This window comes from Drosophila virilis, chromosome 2 (assembly GCF_030788295.1).
Source record: "Drosophila virilis strain 15010-1051.87 chromosome 2, Dvir_AGI_RSII-ME, whole genome shotgun sequence".
Taxonomy (NCBI): Eukaryota; Metazoa; Arthropoda; class Insecta; order Diptera; family Drosophilidae; genus Drosophila; species Drosophila virilis.
The window spans coordinates 23738023-23758330 of NC_091544.1; the positions used below are offsets into that span (position 1 = coordinate 23738023).

At 33.7% G+C, this 20308-nt stretch overlaps 2 protein-coding genes across 10 annotated transcripts; both read right to left on the reverse strand.

The window, feature by feature from the left end:
• Positions 1 to 1069: 1069 nt before the first annotated feature.
• On the reverse strand, positions 1070 to 13877 carry LOC6632885 (protein anoxia up-regulated). Of its 5 annotated transcripts, none has more exons than XM_002055756.4 (7): positions 13734 to 13876; positions 9422 to 9448; positions 7866 to 8357; positions 7642 to 7754; positions 6981 to 7111; positions 2206 to 2407; positions 1070 to 2145 (listed from the first exon to the last, which is right to left on the reverse strand). In XM_002055756.4, exons 1-7 carry the CDS (start codon positions 13806 to 13808, stop codon positions 1347 to 1349), a joined length of 1839 nt encoding a protein of 612 aa, XP_002055792.2. In that variant the 5' UTR covers positions 13809 to 13876; the 3' UTR covers positions 1070 to 1346. The 5 variants fall into 5 exon arrangements, with proteins under 5 accessions (XP_002055792.2, XP_015025952.1, XP_015025950.1 ...); XM_015170466.3 differs by lacking the exons at positions 1070 to 2145; positions 2206 to 2407 and adding exons at positions 6184 to 6276; positions 6645 to 6803; XM_015170464.3 differs by lacking the exons at positions 1070 to 2145; positions 2206 to 2407 and adding exons at positions 6184 to 6282; positions 6645 to 6803.
• LOC26531016 (cylicin-2) lies at positions 13734 to 19682 on the reverse strand. Of its 5 annotated transcripts, none has more exons than XM_070206732.1 (4): positions 19541 to 19682; positions 18156 to 19397; positions 17953 to 18096; positions 13734 to 13937 (listed from the first exon to the last, which is right to left on the reverse strand). In XM_070206732.1, exons 1-3 carry the CDS (start codon positions 19582 to 19584, stop codon positions 18024 to 18026), a joined length of 1359 nt encoding a protein of 452 aa, XP_070062833.1. In that variant the 5' UTR covers positions 19585 to 19682; the 3' UTR covers positions 13734 to 13937; positions 17953 to 18023. The 5 variants fall into 5 exon arrangements, with proteins under 5 accessions (XP_070062833.1, XP_015026271.1, XP_032288732.1 ...); XM_015170785.3 differs by lacking the exon at positions 13734 to 13937 and adding an exon at positions 17363 to 17502; XM_032432841.2 differs by lacking the exon at positions 13734 to 13937 and adding an exon at positions 17363 to 17534.
• Positions 19683 to 20308: the final 626 nt, after the last annotated feature.

Consider the following 20308-nt stretch of genomic DNA (forward strand, 5'->3'; position numbering starts at 1 on the left):
TCATAATTGCTACAGGTATACATTGACTTGTTATGAGGCTTAAAAATATTATATTGGTAATTGAATTTAGAAAACCATCAAACAAAGATGCATCTACAAATGACAACATTGAATTTACACTTTTCAAACATACGACATGCAAAACTTCTAAGCGAGAAGTGAAAATTTATAATGAGTTAATTTTTTTAATTTATCTAATTTAAATTTCGTAGATGAAGTTACTGTGACGAGGCAAGGCGAATGCGCTAAATTTAATTTAAGCTCGACTTCAACTTTGTGTAGATAATATTGATCAGGCATGGTTTCTTGAAATTTGTATAATACATAGATTAAAAATTTATTTTATTCTCGTTAGTTGTTTTAAAAGCAAGACAATCCTATCAGACCCAACTGGTTAATCAAATGGAACACATATACAAAAGAGAGAGTTTAGCGTTTTATAATATATCAATGTCAATGTCAATATTAATACCTGAACAATTGTATATGTGGGACAAGTACATAAAAATATGTAAATAGCAAGTTACACTGTTCAAAATCAGCCTTAAGAAACGACGGATTCGGTATGTTGGTATTAATGCCATTATTAACTCGTGCATTGGTAGTCTGACAAACATATCCACAGAATTCAGTGCAATGAATGAATCAAACACAAAGATTAAATAAAGGGATCTGTCTCCTAAATTTCGCACTAAACAAAACTGTGATGGGTAAAGTAATATAGCCCATCAACAATCATTATGACTTAGAAGGAAAAAGTAAGTTTAGCTTCAACGGGCTTATTGCTAAAATTAAAAATTTAAAGTTACTTCAACAGATCTACACCCATGTTGGCTTTAGTACTATTTAGTTATCTCGGCTTAAAGTAGTATAACCAAAGACAATCTAAACACATTTGGTATATCTTTGATATAAATCTAGTCAATCTAAACAGTGCTGCAATACTTCAGGGCACAGAAGAGTGAGCTTGGAGCGTTAAATTAATAGCAATCGATGCCATGAAGCCGTTCTCACTTTCCTGAAAAGAAGTTTGCATTTTTTTACTCCCGACTAGAGTACACTTGTTAAATGATTTTTACTTTTAGTTTTCAAGACATTTAATTTTAAATAATTTTTCATCTAGCTAAAAATATTAGTTTCTATTAAAACCGATGCCAAAATAAATTTCATAAAATTTGATTTTAAAATTTTCAAGTAAGTTTACAGCAGATACAGTATTAATAAATAATAACTTTTAACCATTATATTGTCCAATTCTCATAAAAAATGTAATTAATTTCAATAGATATAAATAAAAAGATTTAATTTAATGTATGTCGGCAATGATCGATAACGGATTAAACAGATTATTCTTCTTCTTCGGTGTCGGCAACTTCTACATAACTTTCACCAGAATTCTCCAGTTCAATAGAAATATCTCTCATCTTTGAATTCAAATCTATGATTGTTTCCGGTTCAATGGGCTCTACAGGTGTGGTGGGCTCATCAATTAAAGGCTCTACAACATCGCCACCATCTTTTTGAAGGTATTGCAGCTCTTGAGCCACAATTTCAGCTTCTTGACGGGCAATTTCGGCCAATTCAGCAGCTTGGCGTGCAAGTTCGCTTTCACGCTCTTCCTCCGCTTGTTTTTCGATTTCGGCCAGACGATCCAACTCCTGCTCCCGCAAACGCTTTTCTTCCTCTAAGCGAATCTCCTCAGCCAAACGATCTTCTTCAGCTTTACGAGCAGCCTCTTCTGCTGCTCTTTTTTCCTCTTCTGCCCTTTGCGCAGCTTCTTCGGCCATACGGGCTTCCTCTTCAGCCTTACGTGCTGCGGCTTCTTCTGCAGCTTTGACTTCTTCTGCTGCTCTTTGAGCCGCTTCTTCAGCCAAACGAGCTTCTTCAGCATTGCGGGCTTCTTGAGCCAAACGTTCTTCTTCAGCTTTACGGGCCTCAGCTTCCTCAGCAGCTCTGGCTTCTTCTAAAGCTTTTCGTGCTGATTCTTCAGCTAAACGAGCCTCTTCAGCAAGACGGGCTTCTTTAATTAATCGTTCTGCCTTAGCAGCTTCTTCCGCAGCACGGGCTTCTTCCGCCAGGCGGAGCTGTTCCTCGGCAAAGGCCTTCTTCTCCGCTGCTTCACGTTCCTTTTTTGCTTTAGCGGCGCTGTAATTTGGCTTAACATTAAAACCAGTGAAGCCAATTATTAAGTTCTAGCTCGCTTACTTATCTTCACGATGTTTTGCTTCAGCAGCACTCTGATATCCTACTTGCTTCTTGTCTACTTCATCTAAAGCCTCTTCGTTTACAGTCAATAGACGCTCCTGACGTAGACGTTGCTTTTCCTTAGATTCGAGATCGATAGCATCTTCGAGGGGTCGGGGAGCAGAAAATTTTCTTGTGGGGCGATTTGGATCCAATTCGGCATCTGAAAGCCAAATCTCGTTATAAGAAATGTTAGGATTACAATTAAAAATAGAATTTAAATATTGTTATTTATTTATTTTTTTTTTTTATTTGTAAATATATATTTTTTATATGTATATATATTTATATACACACATATATATATATATACATATGTATGTATATCATAACCTTTAAAATTTGCATTACATTTAATAAAATAATAAAAATGTACTTACTATTTGTGATTGCAGAGATTTTGGCCTATACGTCAATAATGAAGACTTGCAGATAAAGAAAGACTCCAGTAATAGAGTAATCGTTTCGTAATTAATGAGTTTATTATTTGGAATCTTGGGGTTTAAATGTGCAAGAAATGAGATGTACATGTGAATTGTTAGAGCAAACCAAGTGAAATTTTTTTCATAAAATTAGTGTGCGCATAAATATTTTTGAACTTAAATAGACGTATATAATACATGCTACATATGTACAAGAGACTTGAAAGAGTCGTATACATCCTTTAAGTACGAGGAGAAAATCATACATATATATATTCTGACATCGACATCGATATATATATCTGACAATCAAAATAATCAGTACTATTGATTCATAGCCTACAATGCAAATATCATGTAATACGCAAAAAAAAGGTTAGTCGATGCCGAAATCTCGTAGGCTACGCATGCATATGTTACTCATTAAATCTGACATTAAATTTAATTTACCACAAACTACTTCTAGCATTATTAACCACATCTATAACCATCCTAATACTATAAATAAACTATAAAATAATAATACAAGATCGCCTCAGAGCATTTACAAATTATATTAATGGATTGAACTTCTGAAAGTTTAATAGCCTTCAGGTTCAGCCACAGCCATTGCCATCATTCCTGGGCATCAGTTTTGATTTAGAGGAGGGCACGAAATCCACGCTTGCAGCAGTGCCACAAAAATGAAATCATAACATCTATTGAAAACAAAAATATTGTTCTGCAGCATTTCTTAAAGTATCCCTTGGGTAAACGATACTTTCATGTGCAGCAAAAATGTGAATCGTTGCCACTCTTTCCCATAATGCAGATGTTTCTCAAGGAACATGTCTTAGGACCTGTCTTGTATATCCTGGTCTCGGCTGACAGTTTCTAATTACACAACTGTTACAATATACGCTGATGGCACAGCCAATATATACAGATAGCTACTAGCTCATCTAAAGAGGAAGCTTCACAACATCTGTAATCAAATTTATTGAAGCCTGGCTTTTCCGTTAGAAATTAAAAGTAAACGCACTAAAGTCCGATCAAATAATATTTATATTAACTTTTCAGCAACTCTGTAAAGTATCTTGGCGTGCATCTCTACAGAGTGTAAATAAATAAAATTTTAATAAAAAGAAAAGCTTCAGCCATTGAGTAATAAGTATACAGAAAGGGATTTTTGATTAAAATGTCTTTTTCAAAATACTTAAAACTTGCAAACACAACAAAACAACACAGTTACTTCTGCCGATGCCCAAAACTTAAAGACAACTTCAGATAATGTTCTATTAGAAATAACAACAACCAATAATCAAAACAAACGACTCGACAATAAAAATTCACACCACAATTTCAGACCTTGCTCTCCCATTTTGGTTTGGGGCTGAAGCCTATAATCTAAGCTTCTGCACTCTTCTAACTCATTGCTGTGGTTCATGACTTCTTTTTCTTCACTCGCTTTCAACTTTCAAGCAGCAAGGGAGATTTCTATTAACAACGGACCTCTATATCGTATCGAACTGGTTTCCCGTTTTTCTTAAATTTATTTTCATTGCATTTTCGGTGCTGGTAGAAGAGAGTTCAGAGTATTCCCTGACCGGGAACTCCAGACTAGATCCTTTTGTTTGTGTTTACTGCAATATATACTAATATCAGTGTCTTTGGCTCATATAATCTTCGTTCTAAATATCCGAGGGAGCATCTAAATGAAAGTTCTTAAAAATTTAAAACTTTTTATGTCCGACAGGACATAGAGTTTCAGTTTATCTGGCAGATTAGAAGAGCTAAAAAGCAAAGTCGTAAAGCATATAAGACTAAGCGTAATTTAATTTGTAAATACCGTTTAAAGTTAACTTAATATTAGTGTACTATCGCCCTTTGCTTGAAGATATGAACTCATTTAGATGGTGAACTTAAGCGAACATTGTGAGTCTAAGGAAAAAGTGCAGCTGCTACCTAAGTACCGAGTATGTTAGGATATGCAGAGATATATGAACATAAATATATAACAGCAAATCATGACTAATAAATATATATATAGGTCAAGGTCATAGGAACTCCCATGTGATAATAAATTAAATTATTGTAAATTGGCATTAAGATAAGAATACGTACATTTTTTTCTACAATTACATAATCATACAAACAATACACAATATGTACACACGAATGTCCGTTGTTAAAATTCTGGATAGCCGGTGGTCCCCTTATTCCTGACTGTACACTTTGGATTCCAAAAAGAACCTCATTTTTATATCCTGAACCCATTCAAAATGGGCAAAAACGGTATAATGTATTTGGGCAGATGTATGTAACAAGCAGAAGGAAGCATCTCCGACCCCATAAAGTATATATATTCTTGATCAGCATCAATTTGAGAATACACAAATATTTTATGGTACTATAAGAAATGTATCAATTTCATTAAGATTATGGAACACACAAGAGTTATGTACATTTACACACACATATTCATTCGCGACTGCGTCGAATTCTGCCAACAGCATTGCAATTGTGATTGTATTTTTTTCTGCGCTGCTATATTAGTTCGTTTTTTTCTCGTTAAAAATTAATATTTTTTGAATTTTTACTTGCGCGCAAGTAGATCACGGCGTTTGCACACATGCCAACGCTTAGCCACCCTTACCAGAAAAAAAGGGCTAAAATGCATGAATTTCCATCACAAAACACCGATGCCTCTCTATGGCACAAATCATATGAATGAGAGTAAGCCAAAGCAGTTGCGTGTAGAGGGAGCGTGATAAAAGACACCGATATCGTTCTTACTCTCTTGCTGTATGAGCACGCGAGCGTGTCTCGAACCTGAACAAGAACGATCGCGACCTTGGACCTGCCTACAAAAATATGCAAATATGCATAGGTGTCCAGTCTATATGTTCTACAGTTAAAGGATAAGGTATCAGCCGCAGCAACGTTGTGCGCTGAGTGAGATGCGACTCTATACTGATCGTTCGGCTGCTACTCTCAAAAGTCTTACTCTCTTTGGGCATAACAAAATGACGAAAGCTGCCTTGGTTTTTCCCGCTTGCTATTTACCGTGTTTAGATTATTTGGCTGTTTGACTTATGTATCTATGCATTGTATGGTTAGTGATTATAGTCTGTCGACACGTTCATAAATGCGGACGGACAGACTGGCGGTCATGGCTGGATTGACTAGGCTATTGGAGCTGACAAAAACTACATACGTATACTTAATGGGGTCGTGGATGCTCTCTTATCTCTGTTACATACTTATGCACATAAACATTAAATATTTTTATCCATTTTGGGATCAGGGAATAATAATACTAATATCAATTGTCGATACATATGGGTAATACAAAGACAAAAATGTAAAAGTTGTGTAACATTATTTGTAAGTATGTGGAAATATTAGTGTTGAAAACGATTCTTCTGAGTTTTGTTGATCAATATCTCAATGGAAAAGTTCAGATTAGTTTTCACGTTAGTCTGGATGTAAAGCGAATGTGATATCGGCCTTACTTTCTAACAGGCAAACATAAGAGTTTTTCTTTTAATTTATTTATTTCAAATAATATAATGTGTATGTCCATATTATAAAGTCAGGCATGTTATCATTTAGGCCTCAACTTCAACAGCTGCAACTGGAAAGAATCAATCAATCGTAAAACGTATTAAGTTAGTCAAATACAAGGAACAAAACTAATCCGGATGCGAAAATGCGTTAGTTACATATATTTGAATTAGATTTGATCCCATTTACAAGGTGATTGTAGATTTTTTAATTATGGGATTATAAAAATATGCAGTAAACTTTTAAAAAATATTTATTTACTTTTACAAAAAAATTATTTTAAAGTTGACTACTCTTTCAACGAACTGGCAGGTCCCAGCAAATGATTACGTTAAACGATTATGATTAATAGGATCACTAACTCGATTCTTGCTATATACAAGTGCCGTTCACAAGCGTGTAATAAAATATTCCGTTTATAACGGTACTTACCTTCCTGATTGCTTTGCTTCTCATTTTTCCAAGTCGGATGTCTAAGGTACCAGGACAAAAGGTTAATATCGTTTCGAACTTTGTCCGAATCGTACATAGGCCTTCTAATATTATAAGCCTTATCGCCACATATCCTTACAGAGGCAAGATGACTTTTACCTTATTATTTAATATTTAAGAAACAGCATTAAATACCAAGTTCAAAAACAATGCAGGCTGCAACTAATTGCGACTACAATATATTTAATATCACAATAGTAATCCAAATTTAGCTGAGGTAACATATAAATGTATGTATATATATATATATATAAATATATATATTAAGTTACTCACCAACATACTTTACAGCTGGCCTTGGATAATGGGATATGTTGTGAACTTCCTTGGCAATATGGCGTACGGGATTTGTTATGCGTTCTACATAGGCATCTAAAGCTAATTGAGATGTCGGGCCATATGAATACCTAAAAATACAGCACCATTTTATTACATCAGCTAAAATACTACGTTATGTGATGAAAATCAAATTTGTTTAAATTCAGTAGCTTCTAGCATATTAAATACAGACCAAGAGTTTTTCATTTTATAGCTATCGCACTTGGATTTCGAGCAGTAAAAATGTATTTATTTTAATAGTGCGATAACTGCGCAGAGGCTCTTTGAAAAGTTTATTATAAGTCAGAAAAACGATTATTCTCTTAATAAAATTGTTTGTCCTGACTGAATTACTGATTGGTGAACATCGCACAGCCCAAAAAAAAGCTAAGCTGATGCGAAGGGGAAATTTGCGAAATTTCATCCGCAAATGTATAAGCCTTTTTTGTTTACTATTTGATCGCCCTTAAACTCATTTTCAAAGATCTTTGTTTGAAAGTTTATTGCGTTCGATCCGCCTTAAAGTTACTCAGATCTCTAAATATGAGCCCAATGCATACATGTTTCAATGGTTTTCCAGGACATGCCCTGTCACCCTTTTCTCGTATGGTAAGCTTACCCAGTCACTGGAAACGGTGTACAGCTTCGTGCACGACGCACAACAGGAGTATGCAAGTCTCGGATTAATGATTGGGCCCGATGGCGTATTCTACTCGTTTCCTCAGAGAACGTCTATATTTATAAAAACAAAACATTACAAATTAATTTTATCTTAAAGCTACTTTACTGATCTTAATAAATCTATTTAAGAAGGTATTTCAATATTAAAATCTTAAAACTTACGGTAAAGGGTTCGGTATTGAGGTAATTAGTTAAGGCCCGTGCGCCATATCCAGGTGGTAGTCTCTTCAGGTATGAAGGTGTCACACGAAGCGGAGATGTTGTGATCCTTATCGGTGATACCGAGCGAGCATACGTACGAGTTACAGTTGTAGGGTTGTAGTAATACGATGGCGTGTACGTTGTATACGAAGGTGTGTACGTTGTATACGATGTTGGGAGATAGGTGGAGGAGTAGTATGTCGATGGCAAGTATGTTGGACTATAGTATGTAGTTGGCGTAGTATAGGTGTAAGAAGTCGTTCTCTCCGGCGATGATATAACACGCGTTGTAGTACGCACAACACGCACAGGTGATGGAGAGTGTAAAATGCGCGAATAAACTCGGGTGGGAGAGGTAACAACCCGAATAGGCGAAGTAATAACACGTGTTCCACTAACGATACGTCTTGGGATTGAATAGCTCGAGTAGATTGGATAGCTTGTTTTGTATACCTAATACATTTGGCAGTTTTGTAAGTTAGTAATATTAATAACAAAAAAAACATGGATAATGGTGCATGTACTAAGACAACAGAATAGTGCAAGTACAAAAGGCAGTTGAGAACTGTGGAAAACATGATAGTAAGATCTAGCAGAAAAACAAAAAACAAGAAAAAAAACAAGTAAGATTACTCTAGTCGGGAGTGCCCGACTCAGAAGCTCAGAACCTTCTTCTACCAACATACAAGTTATAAAAACTTTGTCTATTTAATGGGTACAGGAGCTATAACTCAGAGATATACTGAATAAACAGGAAATGCGACAAGCTGTCAAAAATCGGAAGCTCGTACTATCTATGATCTATGCAAAAAAATACAACAAATAACAATAATATATATATATATATTAGATAAGTAAACAAGTTCTATCTAATATATGTATATTTATATTATTACATTTATTTTTTATACTTTATGGGGTTGGAGATGTTTCCTTCTGCTGTTACGAGCATTTGTATAAGTCTAATGCAAAAAACAAGAATTTGGAGATGTTAAACAAACCCAAAGACCCATAATAATTAAAAAGGTTATATGGCGGTAAGATATGAGGCGATGGAATGTAGTTCCCTCATTTGTGATGGGTGCACTTTCGATCCCATGAAAGAGAACTGATTTTTTAAAAAATTTCTTTTTGTCCTATTTGTCCGTTTAAAATGTTCAAAAGTGCATTGCCCAAAGGGTTCACGTGTGTATATATGTATATGTCCAAATATATGCTGCACAAATATGCAATTGACAACTAAATGAGTATTTCAATGCAGAATTTATCTTATCTAACTTAAGTTTGGTAGATGAATATTCGGCGCATCTCCTAGTCGGGTACTTACAAATAGAGATATCTTACTTGTTATACGTTTTATAGTGTCAAAATACTAACCACGTATGATTCCAGGTGACGATGAAGTAATTGAAGTATAAACAGTGTGATAACAGAATATGATAGTAAAATTTGAACAGCATTAAAGAAATGAATGACAAGCAGCTAATGATTATAAAAAAGAATTGTTAAATACTTACTCGGGTGACTCTATGAGCGGATGGATACTGAAATAGAATTATACAACATTATATTTCATTTGTTATGTGTTTTATAGAAATTCCAATCGATATCTTCAATGATATCCTAGGCCCCCTTCCTAATATTGTGAAGCAAAGAATTCACATTCTAAGGAAAATTTTGTTCTTATATGCATCCGTATAATTCATATGAATATCGTATGTGAAATAAAAATAATGCAGTTTATTTGTACATATGCAATACGTATATTTTTAGTGAACGCGATTTCATTTTATTGTCTCACAAATACTTGAAATGACTTGATGATGAGTAAATACATCAAAAAGATTTGGTTTATAAACTTCTATCTAATTAACAATCAAATGAATCATTAGTTATGTTAATATCGAAATAAAATCAATATCAAAAAATTTACACAATTCTGGTAAAAGATAGTTTACAGAAACATTATACTTACATACACGAGTGTGTATGCATGTATGTGGTTAGAAATAACAGGTTGCAATAATAATATATAACAATTTAAGCGGGTCGTTTAGTGTAGTTAATTTCAGAGCCACATAAACCATATATTCTATTGCTTTTTTCAATCATTTTCCTAGACATGGTACGAAAAGTGACGGTATTTGGTGCCACCGGGCAAGTTTCCAGAAGTAGTAGAGGAGTAGCTGTAGCCACCGGGTCCAGCGCCAGTAGTGCTGGTCCGTTCGGTGCTATAATTGTAGGCACCACCTGGCCCGCTACGCGATGTTTTCTCGACAGAGGAAGTATACGTGGATCGTTCCGGCCTGGCATAAGGGTTGCTTGAGTCATAACTGCTTTTCTCAACACTTGACTTTGAGGTGTACGAGTAGTCCGAGGAGGCACGACTGCGATGCGAGCCAGGCCTATCCGTGCACAGATCTAAGCGTGGAGTCTACAAATTCCGATTTATGCATTTAGGTAAGAATTGTAAAGGAAAATGAACAATCAGCATAAAAGATATGCAACTAAAAAAACCAACTTGCTGTTCCTTTAAATGAAAGCTAATTTTTTAAAGCTGGTCCGCTGATTATTTTAATATACCAGAATTAATGACTTGAATGAATTTGTTTAAGATCTTTTCTATTCTGCGGAAAGTCAAAAGCATCACATAGAATGAAGACACTTTCTTAATTTAAGCAAAAATGTACAAATTTTACGTTGTCAGCAAACCAGCTTTAGGAAAAACGCTTTAAAATATGAGATTATGACAATTTCTTTTAGAGTAGTTTGTACACAATAAATAAATAACAAAGTACGAAAAAATGTGTATTTTAATGTTAGATTCACTTAATTCAATCAAGTCATGGTCTTTATCGAAGGAAATTGAAACAGGTTCGTATCTTAAAGAAATTAATGCGTTACCTATTTTGGTTGCAAAGATTTTAAATATAAAAAAGAAAATCTCATGTAGCACATATGAAATATTAAAGGCAATATTAGATAAAAAACGAACAGAATGTCAGATCTTTTATGTATGTATGTAAATTTGTTGTATACAATTGAATGTCTGTATATGGCCATGTACATCGTGTATGCTAATTGTAATATCAAAGACTTTTCAGTCAATTCGTTAACTTTTCTTTCGGTTTCAAATATTTGAGTTTCGTTGCACATTTTTTTTTTCTTTGATTAATTAGTAAGAGTACTTTGTGACCATTGCTCCCGACCTTTCATTGCGATAAGTTTCTCGACGCACCGGCAGACTTTCGGAAGCTGCGCGATGTAAGCGCGGAAGTTGACTATCGAGAGAGTCGCGTGAGGTGCGTGCTGCTGTATTGCCACCGGCTTCCACAGTATCGATGTGCTGACGCACCATGCTTAGAATACGCGAGCGATTTTTGTCACGAGTTGACACGTATGGTTCGATAGGCTGATAGGCAATCTTATAGGATGGTTTAATAGCAGCTCGATTTATTGGATCAAGTATCGATCGCTTGCGCTGCTCATAGTCCGAACGACGCACTCCAAAAGCAGTCACCGGATCAGAGATGAGTGAAGGCCTTGGCACGAAAGGAACTTTCTCCCAGTCAATTGGTGGTCTGTTTGTTTTCTGTAATGCCCAGAATGTCACATATGTGGGTTTTTAATTTAGAAAGCCAATTTTACGTTGTTAAAGTATGCAGTGCAGATTTGGCTTGCGACGTGCTTGAAGTTCAACGGCTGTGGATACCAAAATCAAAATCGACTACAAATCTAAAACTTGCGTTGCATCTTTCCATGCGAACGCTTGTCATGTAAATTTACATGCAAGCTTACGCATGTACATGTACATGAATGCACGAGGATCGAGTTAAGAAGCCAGAAATTTAAATGATTGGCTTATGTTTAGGCAAAATATTTCCGTGGTTGCTTTATTTAATTGTCTTATCAGTTATATGTTTTTAAACAGTGAGTTTATTTTGTGTACAAATATATATATTTACAAGTATTTGTTGTGTGACTACTGATTTTGTGAATATGTCTGTTAAAGATGTATTGTTTTAGTAAACATTTGCTTTTTTACAAATGTAAGAGCATACTATTAATAAAATCTTTTTGCGCTTGGCTTATTAAATATTAAAAAAAGGTAAATAAAGTTAATTAGAGTTATATCGCCTATACGTAATATTCATTGTCAATGTGTGCCAGTCGAATACTCTTATTCTTGAAAATGTATAATTTGAATATTTCCTTTCTGTTAATAGTCTAGCCGTTTTTAACGATGAAGACGATTTGCTTGGTTTGCCTTGTTTGTTTTTAATGTATTTTGGAAGGCGAAGAGATATTTTTAGATCAGCCCGAAAATGAAATGCGCAAACAGCTTATATTACACATATGTATGTATACACAGAAGTATGTACTTTCACATGTGCATTATGTATCTATAAATTCGCCTATGTATATATACATATATACAATTTATATATATTATTAATAGTATATATAGATTATCGACCTCAAAACAATGAAAGAACAATAAAGAGAACTATTTTCGAATACAAAAGTTGTCTATACTCATAATAAAAAACAGAAATGTATAAACATTTTCATTTCATTAATAAAAATTATAACCATTTTTAGTAATTACTATTCGCAAAATTCACCAAATTTGCATCAATACTGTAGTTCAGTTTAAAATATATCAGTCTGTACAATTATTGGTCATCATGATGGACATACAAACTTTTATGAATATAAACATGGGTGTATATACACAAAGCTAAATTTGGAATTTGAGAGCAGAAAAGCTTTTTGATTTGCATGCTTGCCAATGATGTTGGCGAGTCTATGACCAATCGTAACATTTTTAGAAATTATTACGATAGAGAAAATAGTCATAACCTTGAAAAATTCTCAGTGCATTCCAAGGTAACGGAAAAATATATCACTCTTGTCAAGAAAATTATTATGTTTCAATCTGACTGATTAGCTGTACTTCATTTCAAATATATACCTTCATACTTACACAATTTTGAACTTGTTAATGCTTATTATTAAATTCTCAACTAATACATTTACATTGCGCAGGCATGTAATATATATAGTACTCATGTACTTGTTCATAGTCAGTTCGTAAGTGGGTCGGGCGTTTGCCTATATCTGTATGCAGAAACAGAGAAAGTCAAACAAAATATTGAACACTTAGTTATATATATAACTATATATATACGTAGCTTACAATGTATGAATGTATATATACTCTATATATATATAGATGTAAATATACATGCATATATGCAAGCTACATATATAAATAAAACTATTTCCATTAAAAATGGCTAAAAAGTGTATAAAAAAAATATCAAAACAATATAAAATTCCAGTGTTCAAACACAAATTAGTAAGTATGTAAGTACCTTTGTAAGCTTAAGTTTTTACATGTGCATGTATTTAGGCAAATACATATGTATGCATTTGTGCTTTTTAATCCTAATACGATATTCATATGTATTTATTTACACTAAATTATAAGATATTTCTGTGCTCAAACGTGTTTCAATTTCTTTAACTGATTGAAATTTACTCAAATGAAATTGCGGAATACAGCAAGTAGGATAGAAGCAATAAAAAAAAAAACGTACTTCGCATATTCATTGGAGTGTAGCTAATGCCATACATGACGAAGTTCACTTCATAAAACGTTAAACTTATCTGCTGCATCGGTTTTCTATGTATATGCATGCATGAAAAATTGCACATATTGCACAAGTCTCAAACAATATAATTTAACAGATTTTATGGAATGAAAATCTCATAACTCTTGTTGGCCAAGCCAACATTGGCGTTGCTTTAAAATTTAAAACTTACCGTTACGGCATATGACGTAGTCACCGGTCTGGAGCTGTAAGTTCTGCGGGTCGTAAATCCACTTTCGTAAACCATTTTAAATATTTAATTTTCAAATATGATTAAAATGTAACAGTAAGAATCACTTATTCGTTATTATCGATTCAGGTATCTCGATTTTCGTGTTCTTAACTTGATGCCCGTTCGAGTCGTTCTGTTAGAGAGCTGGATAGAATGGTTTCTTATAATTTTTGAATTACAAAAATCTGAAAAGCTTTCGCTCTTTCTTTCTCTCTTTCATTGGCTATATTAAATTTATTTTTGGAATAACAAAAATTTAAATCTCTCATGTCAATGAAGAGCGTGCGATTTCTTTTATAATTTGTATCTATGTACATATGTAAAATCGTTAAACTTTTCGTTTTGCACACGCAAAGATATTCCAATGAATGTACATAAATAAACAACTATATATTGTTGCATATACACACATTCTATAAACGTATATTACAATATTGAACAGCAAAACGTAGAAAAACAGAACGCATATGAACGCATTTTGATAAAAAATAATAGAAAAAGATATGCAGCAAAATACCTTGCTTTACTCATGATTTATGCTCAATAAACAGTTAACATTTAACAAGAGTACGCTCGACGGGAGTGCCCGATTAGAAGATACCCTAAATCAAACGGGATCTGCTATGCATGTGATTTTGTTAATGATTCTATATAAGTATTTACATTGTTTGTAACGGAAGCTATGTGCGGGTTTAGGATATCTCCTTTCCAGGCACTCCCAATAGAGCACTCTAGCGTGCTTACAATAAGAAGGGTATAAAAGTTGTATTCACATTTCTGCAGAACAAAGCCACATAAAGCTTATTTAAGTATCTAAGGCCCATCAATCAAGGTCCATCTTAATATTTATATTCTTTAGTTATCCATAAATATCAAGAGACATTGTCTTAAGGGCATACCTCGACAATTAAAAGAGTTAGATGCAACAAGGTTGCAGTATAGCATCTCATATAATATACACAAATGTACCTTTGCCCCAAAAATTTAATTTTGGGCTTGGACTTTGACATTTCGGACACAAAATTCTTACACTGACAATTTTTGTAAGAATCGCAACTTAATAAGAAATGCATTTCCCACAGTGTGGAGCTAAGAAAATAAGATATAAATATGTATATATGTACAGAGGACGGGTAAATATGTGTAAAGGCAATTCGGCGCTCCGTTCAGGGTATCTCTTAGTCGGGCACCAGAAATGCATATACGTAATCGAATAGAGCATTGCTACAGGGTGTTTGCTATTCGAGCACCTATTTTTATAAAATACTTTTAGACACAAATATATAATTAGTCAAGGTAATAAGATGCATAATTATATTTATATCCATAATGTATATATTGTATATTACGTAGATACTTATTATATCCATTTACACACACCCGCACACACACAGACATATAAATAAAAACATGGCGAAAAGACGACATATTCATGACATTAACCTTAATCAGTGTCCAGAAATAAATAAAAAACAAAAAATAATAAACAATGTTTATATATTTAAAGCTTTATGTCGGTATTATTAGCAGATATTACGCGGCCTTGGCGACGCCAAGGATTTTTCAGATACATTTTTGCCTTCAACTTTTTGTAAATGAAAAATTTGTTATTTTGCAGTCCTGCCTAATACCCCTCCTATCACCCCGTCCAAATAGTGAATTTTTCTTATTTTTAGTGTGAAACACCTCTGATTAATTTTAAGAAGTCATTGAAAATATATTATAAAACTTAAAAGAGATTTATATTACACTTTTTCACATATTCTCCGACCTTGGAGCTCGCTAAAATCGCTTTTTTTATTAACATGTTTGTAGAAAAGATAACAGTGAATGTCAACATTTTTCCGCCTGTTGGCGAAAAATGTTGAAATAATATAATTTTGTGCAAATGTATATATAAAGCGAAAGAAAACTTATGTTTTTATTAATATGTTAATGCGCCCGATTTCTAAATCATCAATTAAATCTATATAACCCTTGCATATAATACGTTAATCTAAAAACTTCATAATCTAGATACTTGAAAGATAGATACTTATGTTTTCCAATATAATACGCAAAACTAGCTTGCCATAACAATAAATAACTATTTTTATTTAATAAAAACTCTGGTTAGATGCTATATTTCAACCTTAACCTACCCAAACTTTATAAAGATCTGATAAAAACTGCGAGGCATTATCGATATAATCGATGGTGTGCCTTAAATACCTTATAGAGGGCATTGTAATTTTTTCACGAAATGTTTAACGAACAAAGGTAAACTAGTCTCTCGGTCAAAAGTAGTAATAGGCTTGTATATAGAAATATGTATATCATGGATGTCAACAACCATTAAAATGATGATGTTTGAGTAAATCAAATACGTGACCTACACCTACGTTTATTTTATTTTAAAATTTTTTTATAGTGCTCAAGTGCCATCAAGAATATGGTATAATAGTTATGTGCTCCCTCACTTGCACTACAAAACAACTTTAATTTGCCTAAATTAAAAGTAAATAGTCAAAATTACAATTAATTTTCAACAAAGATATTCTACCTTGAAATCTCAAGATCAATAGCACGATTACAGAGAGCGAATAGCGACAAACGAAGCAAAGAGAATTTTGTATGCAGACTCACGTCAGAAATCTAGAACATTCGATATTATTAAATTGTTATTCTTTTCGAGACATTCCGTTCATTTCGGGAGAGGAAGATGACACACAAAAAACAAAGAGTACTCGGGGCGGGTGTGTATGACTAGGGAATACCCTGAATTTTCTATCAATGTTAAATGCATCTTAAGCGCATTTTCACTTATGCTTTACTTTATCTTCTTAACAGGTAAACCAGTATTAGGATATAGTTTTATTATATTTTTAACTGCACGTCTATTAAAAAATGTGCCTAAAGTCCACCAAAAAAAGGAACTACAAGTTGGAATCAATGTCTTTATTTTATCGGATTCTTGTGGTTAAAAGCTTAACCTTTGAATCGTATTTTTCATCCGAGTGAATTTTGCTAAAATCGTATCAAATAAGTTTTTATAATGATCTTTAAGAATGAGCGTGAAACCGAAAATTAACACAAGTACCGAATTTTCTGTCAAGATCACACAGTTGAGGGTGAAATTTTCCAAACCTCCGAAACATGTATTTATTTAATATTTTTGACGGTTTTGAAAGCCGATAAGACGGAACTAATTTTGTTAAAATGATTCCTTAGAAATCTAATAAACAACATTTTCAAAGAAAGATTGGTCCAAATTTAACAAACGGTAGCAAGAGCATTTTTAATGACAAACTCTCCGAACTGCAAACTGATAAAATATCCAAGAAAACTACATTACTAAACCAACAAGAACATCGACCATATCGGACTTATTTTTTAAGCTCAATATTGTTTGATATATATATATATATTTTTCTTTTTTTTCTGTTAGTGTTTTTATACACACATTATATACTCATACCATATATACTCACACTCACACCGCAACCTTCACACCTAATTCCAGCGCCAAGCGTAAGCTTATCACAAAGTCTCTAGATTCCGCGAGTTTTAACGCCCATGTTATATACTGATTTCTTCATTTCCAACAACCAAACAATATTTATTTATATTCAAAAGCTAAGACATTTTAAAATATTTAATGCAAAACACCATATTCAGCCCAAAATGCTCTTGAAACTCGATTACTCGTTGACATATTTTATAATCCTTTCTGGAAATTAAGGCGTTGAGTAAGTTATCAAGCTGTTAAATAATATACATATATTATATTATAAGTATTATACTTATACTATTCAAAATATGTCCAAATATGAACCCCGTATTTGTGATAGACCTAAAACCTCTTCATCCGTAATGAGCTGCTAAAAATGTCTCGTCGCTAGGTATTTTGTTTTATTTTCAAAAATTGTAATTATTTCTAATTTTCGGAAGTTGGGGGACTATATTAAACAAAAATCAGCACACAGACAAGCGGACATGGCTTAATTAACTTAGTTTTTGAAGCTCATTATAAATAAGTATAAACATATGTATTTAACAAAGTTTGAGATGTCCACTTTGTGAGATGCACACAGTTTAAACAAAATTCTATATCCTGCTGAGGGATATATATATGGAAGTGCTATGAATTAAAAGTGAAAAGGAATAAAAAATGGCATACCATTATAAAGAGTTTTTTCCAGGTGAGTCCGTAGAATACAGCCGAATGTTATCGCAGCAGCCATCGTGTGTTCAACAGATAACTCGTGGGCACGGCATACAATTATGAATACACACTCGACAAACTTTGCATCCATTTGGAATGCTATAAGAAAGGTATTAAGTGAATATTTAACTGAGATTTTCAGAATAAAGAGTGAGTACCATCTTGAAAGGTCGCGTTTCTCCAAATGAACACGAAGGATATCACAGGTCCGAACTTCATCAACGCGACTAGGTCTCCGAGAGTATGATTCATTTATGTTCGATCTCCTGTTGTCCTGTATGAATTTCGATCCTTTGATACCTTTCCCTAACCTCGATCTGCTATTTCCTCTAGATAATGGACGACCTGATTTTCGATTTCTTATATTATGACCCGATCTTCTTGAGCTACGGATATCACCCTTGCGACTCAATTTCTCTCTTTCATGTACACCAGTGGTGTCTCTATGAGATTTTCTATTTTTCTTTTTTATTGAACTCTCGCGGCCGGAAGCCTTCGCATCTATATTTGTATTTTCACTTTTATTAAGATTTTTAGATTTCCTATTTTTTGTCCCTTGTCCTTTCTCGTCATTTGTTTGTTTGCCTTTTTTTTCTATTTCAGGTTTTGCGTTTAAGTCAGTTTCGTTTAGTGGTGTTTGCTTTTCTTTTTTGTTTGCTTTTTCTTTTCCTTTTTTACCATTTTCTTTGTCGGCATTGCTATTCGATGGCCTTGAATTTTTTAAATCACTACCAATTTTCTTTTCGCGTCCTCTTGATTTTTCCGATTTTAATGAATCATCGTTAATTTTATCATCTCTTTCACCTGTGCCCGGAACCTTTGATTTTTTTACAACATCGCCTTCATCCCCATCTTTTTTACCGCGCTTTGATTTTTTCAAAGAATCCAATTTTTCAGCTTTGTCGTCTTTTCGACCACTTCCTTGCTTCTTTGATTTTTTCAACGAATCGCTTTCATCATTGGCCTCCTTTCCACCGCTGGCTGGTTTTTTCGATTTTTTAGGATCGCTATCATCGGCATCTTTTTTGGCTCGACTATCTCCACGTCCTTTTCCCATCTTTGAATCATCTTTTTCATTTTCGCCACGATCTTTTCCCTTTTTATTTTTTTCTCCGAACTCTCTCTCTTTACAAGACTTTTCATCCAATTTAAATTTGCTCTTATCACATTGATCTTGCCTCTCTGACCATCGGCTATTTATGCTGTTGCCTCCATCGAATATTGTATACTTTTCACGGCATTGCTGTCGATTGTAACTTTTGATTATCTTATGGCAAACGCGCTTAAGTATCGAATAGGTATGGTCACTCAAAAAGGATTTTCTACAGCAGGAATAACAACCGCATGGACTGCATTTGTTGTAGTTTTCGTTGCCAAAAATATTTTCTGTACTAGATGAACTGCATACAAAATAAATAATAAGATAAAATATATGGGAACGTAAATACATGCTTCGGCCAGTTGCAAGCACTTTATGCTTTTTTTTTTTTACCAATTTTCAAAGAGTTTAGAGTATAAAACGCAATCGCTTTGATATACTTACCTAGATGGTGGATTACAACAAATGCGCTCTAAGTCAAAACCCATTTTATTAAAATATTCATTTTTAATTCGAATTTTGTAATATTGTGTTCGTTACTAAATTTTGTTCGCCAATTTTTGTGAAGTTTGACAATAAATGCCCAGACAATTGAATATATGTACATATAAAATTCCATATGTATATACTTATAACTTTTGTTCTGACTGACAGTTTTCAACATTCTAACCATTTTAAAGGATTGTCTTTAAAGCTATTTTCAAATGGCGTTGGCAAGTGGTTCGGTCTGTTGCAGGTGCAAGCCCTACCGAGAAAACAATTTGTTTACCCCTTTTCAATTGGTAATAGGGTATAATGATAATAATAATAATAAGAATAATAATAATAATAATAATAATAATAATAATAATAATAACTTATGCAAATGTATGTAACTGGCAGAAGGATGCATCTGCGACCTCATAAAGCATATATATTCTTGATCAGCCGAGTCCATCTAGCCATGTCCGTCCGTCCGTCCGTCCGCCCGTCCATCCCGCCCCCAGAACCTGAAAGAGCTAGACTTGAGACTTTTATCTGTAGGACCACCTAGTGCCTGCGCAGATAGAGTTTGTCTCTGAAAATCGACAATTATTAACTAGAGCTTTTAAATACAATTAATTTGTTTGGTTTATTAAGTTATCAAACGAAAATGGCACTTCCAGCAACATAACCTTGGCTATTTATTATCATAGGTGGCCAGTTATCCACAGGATAAAAGGTATGTGATGT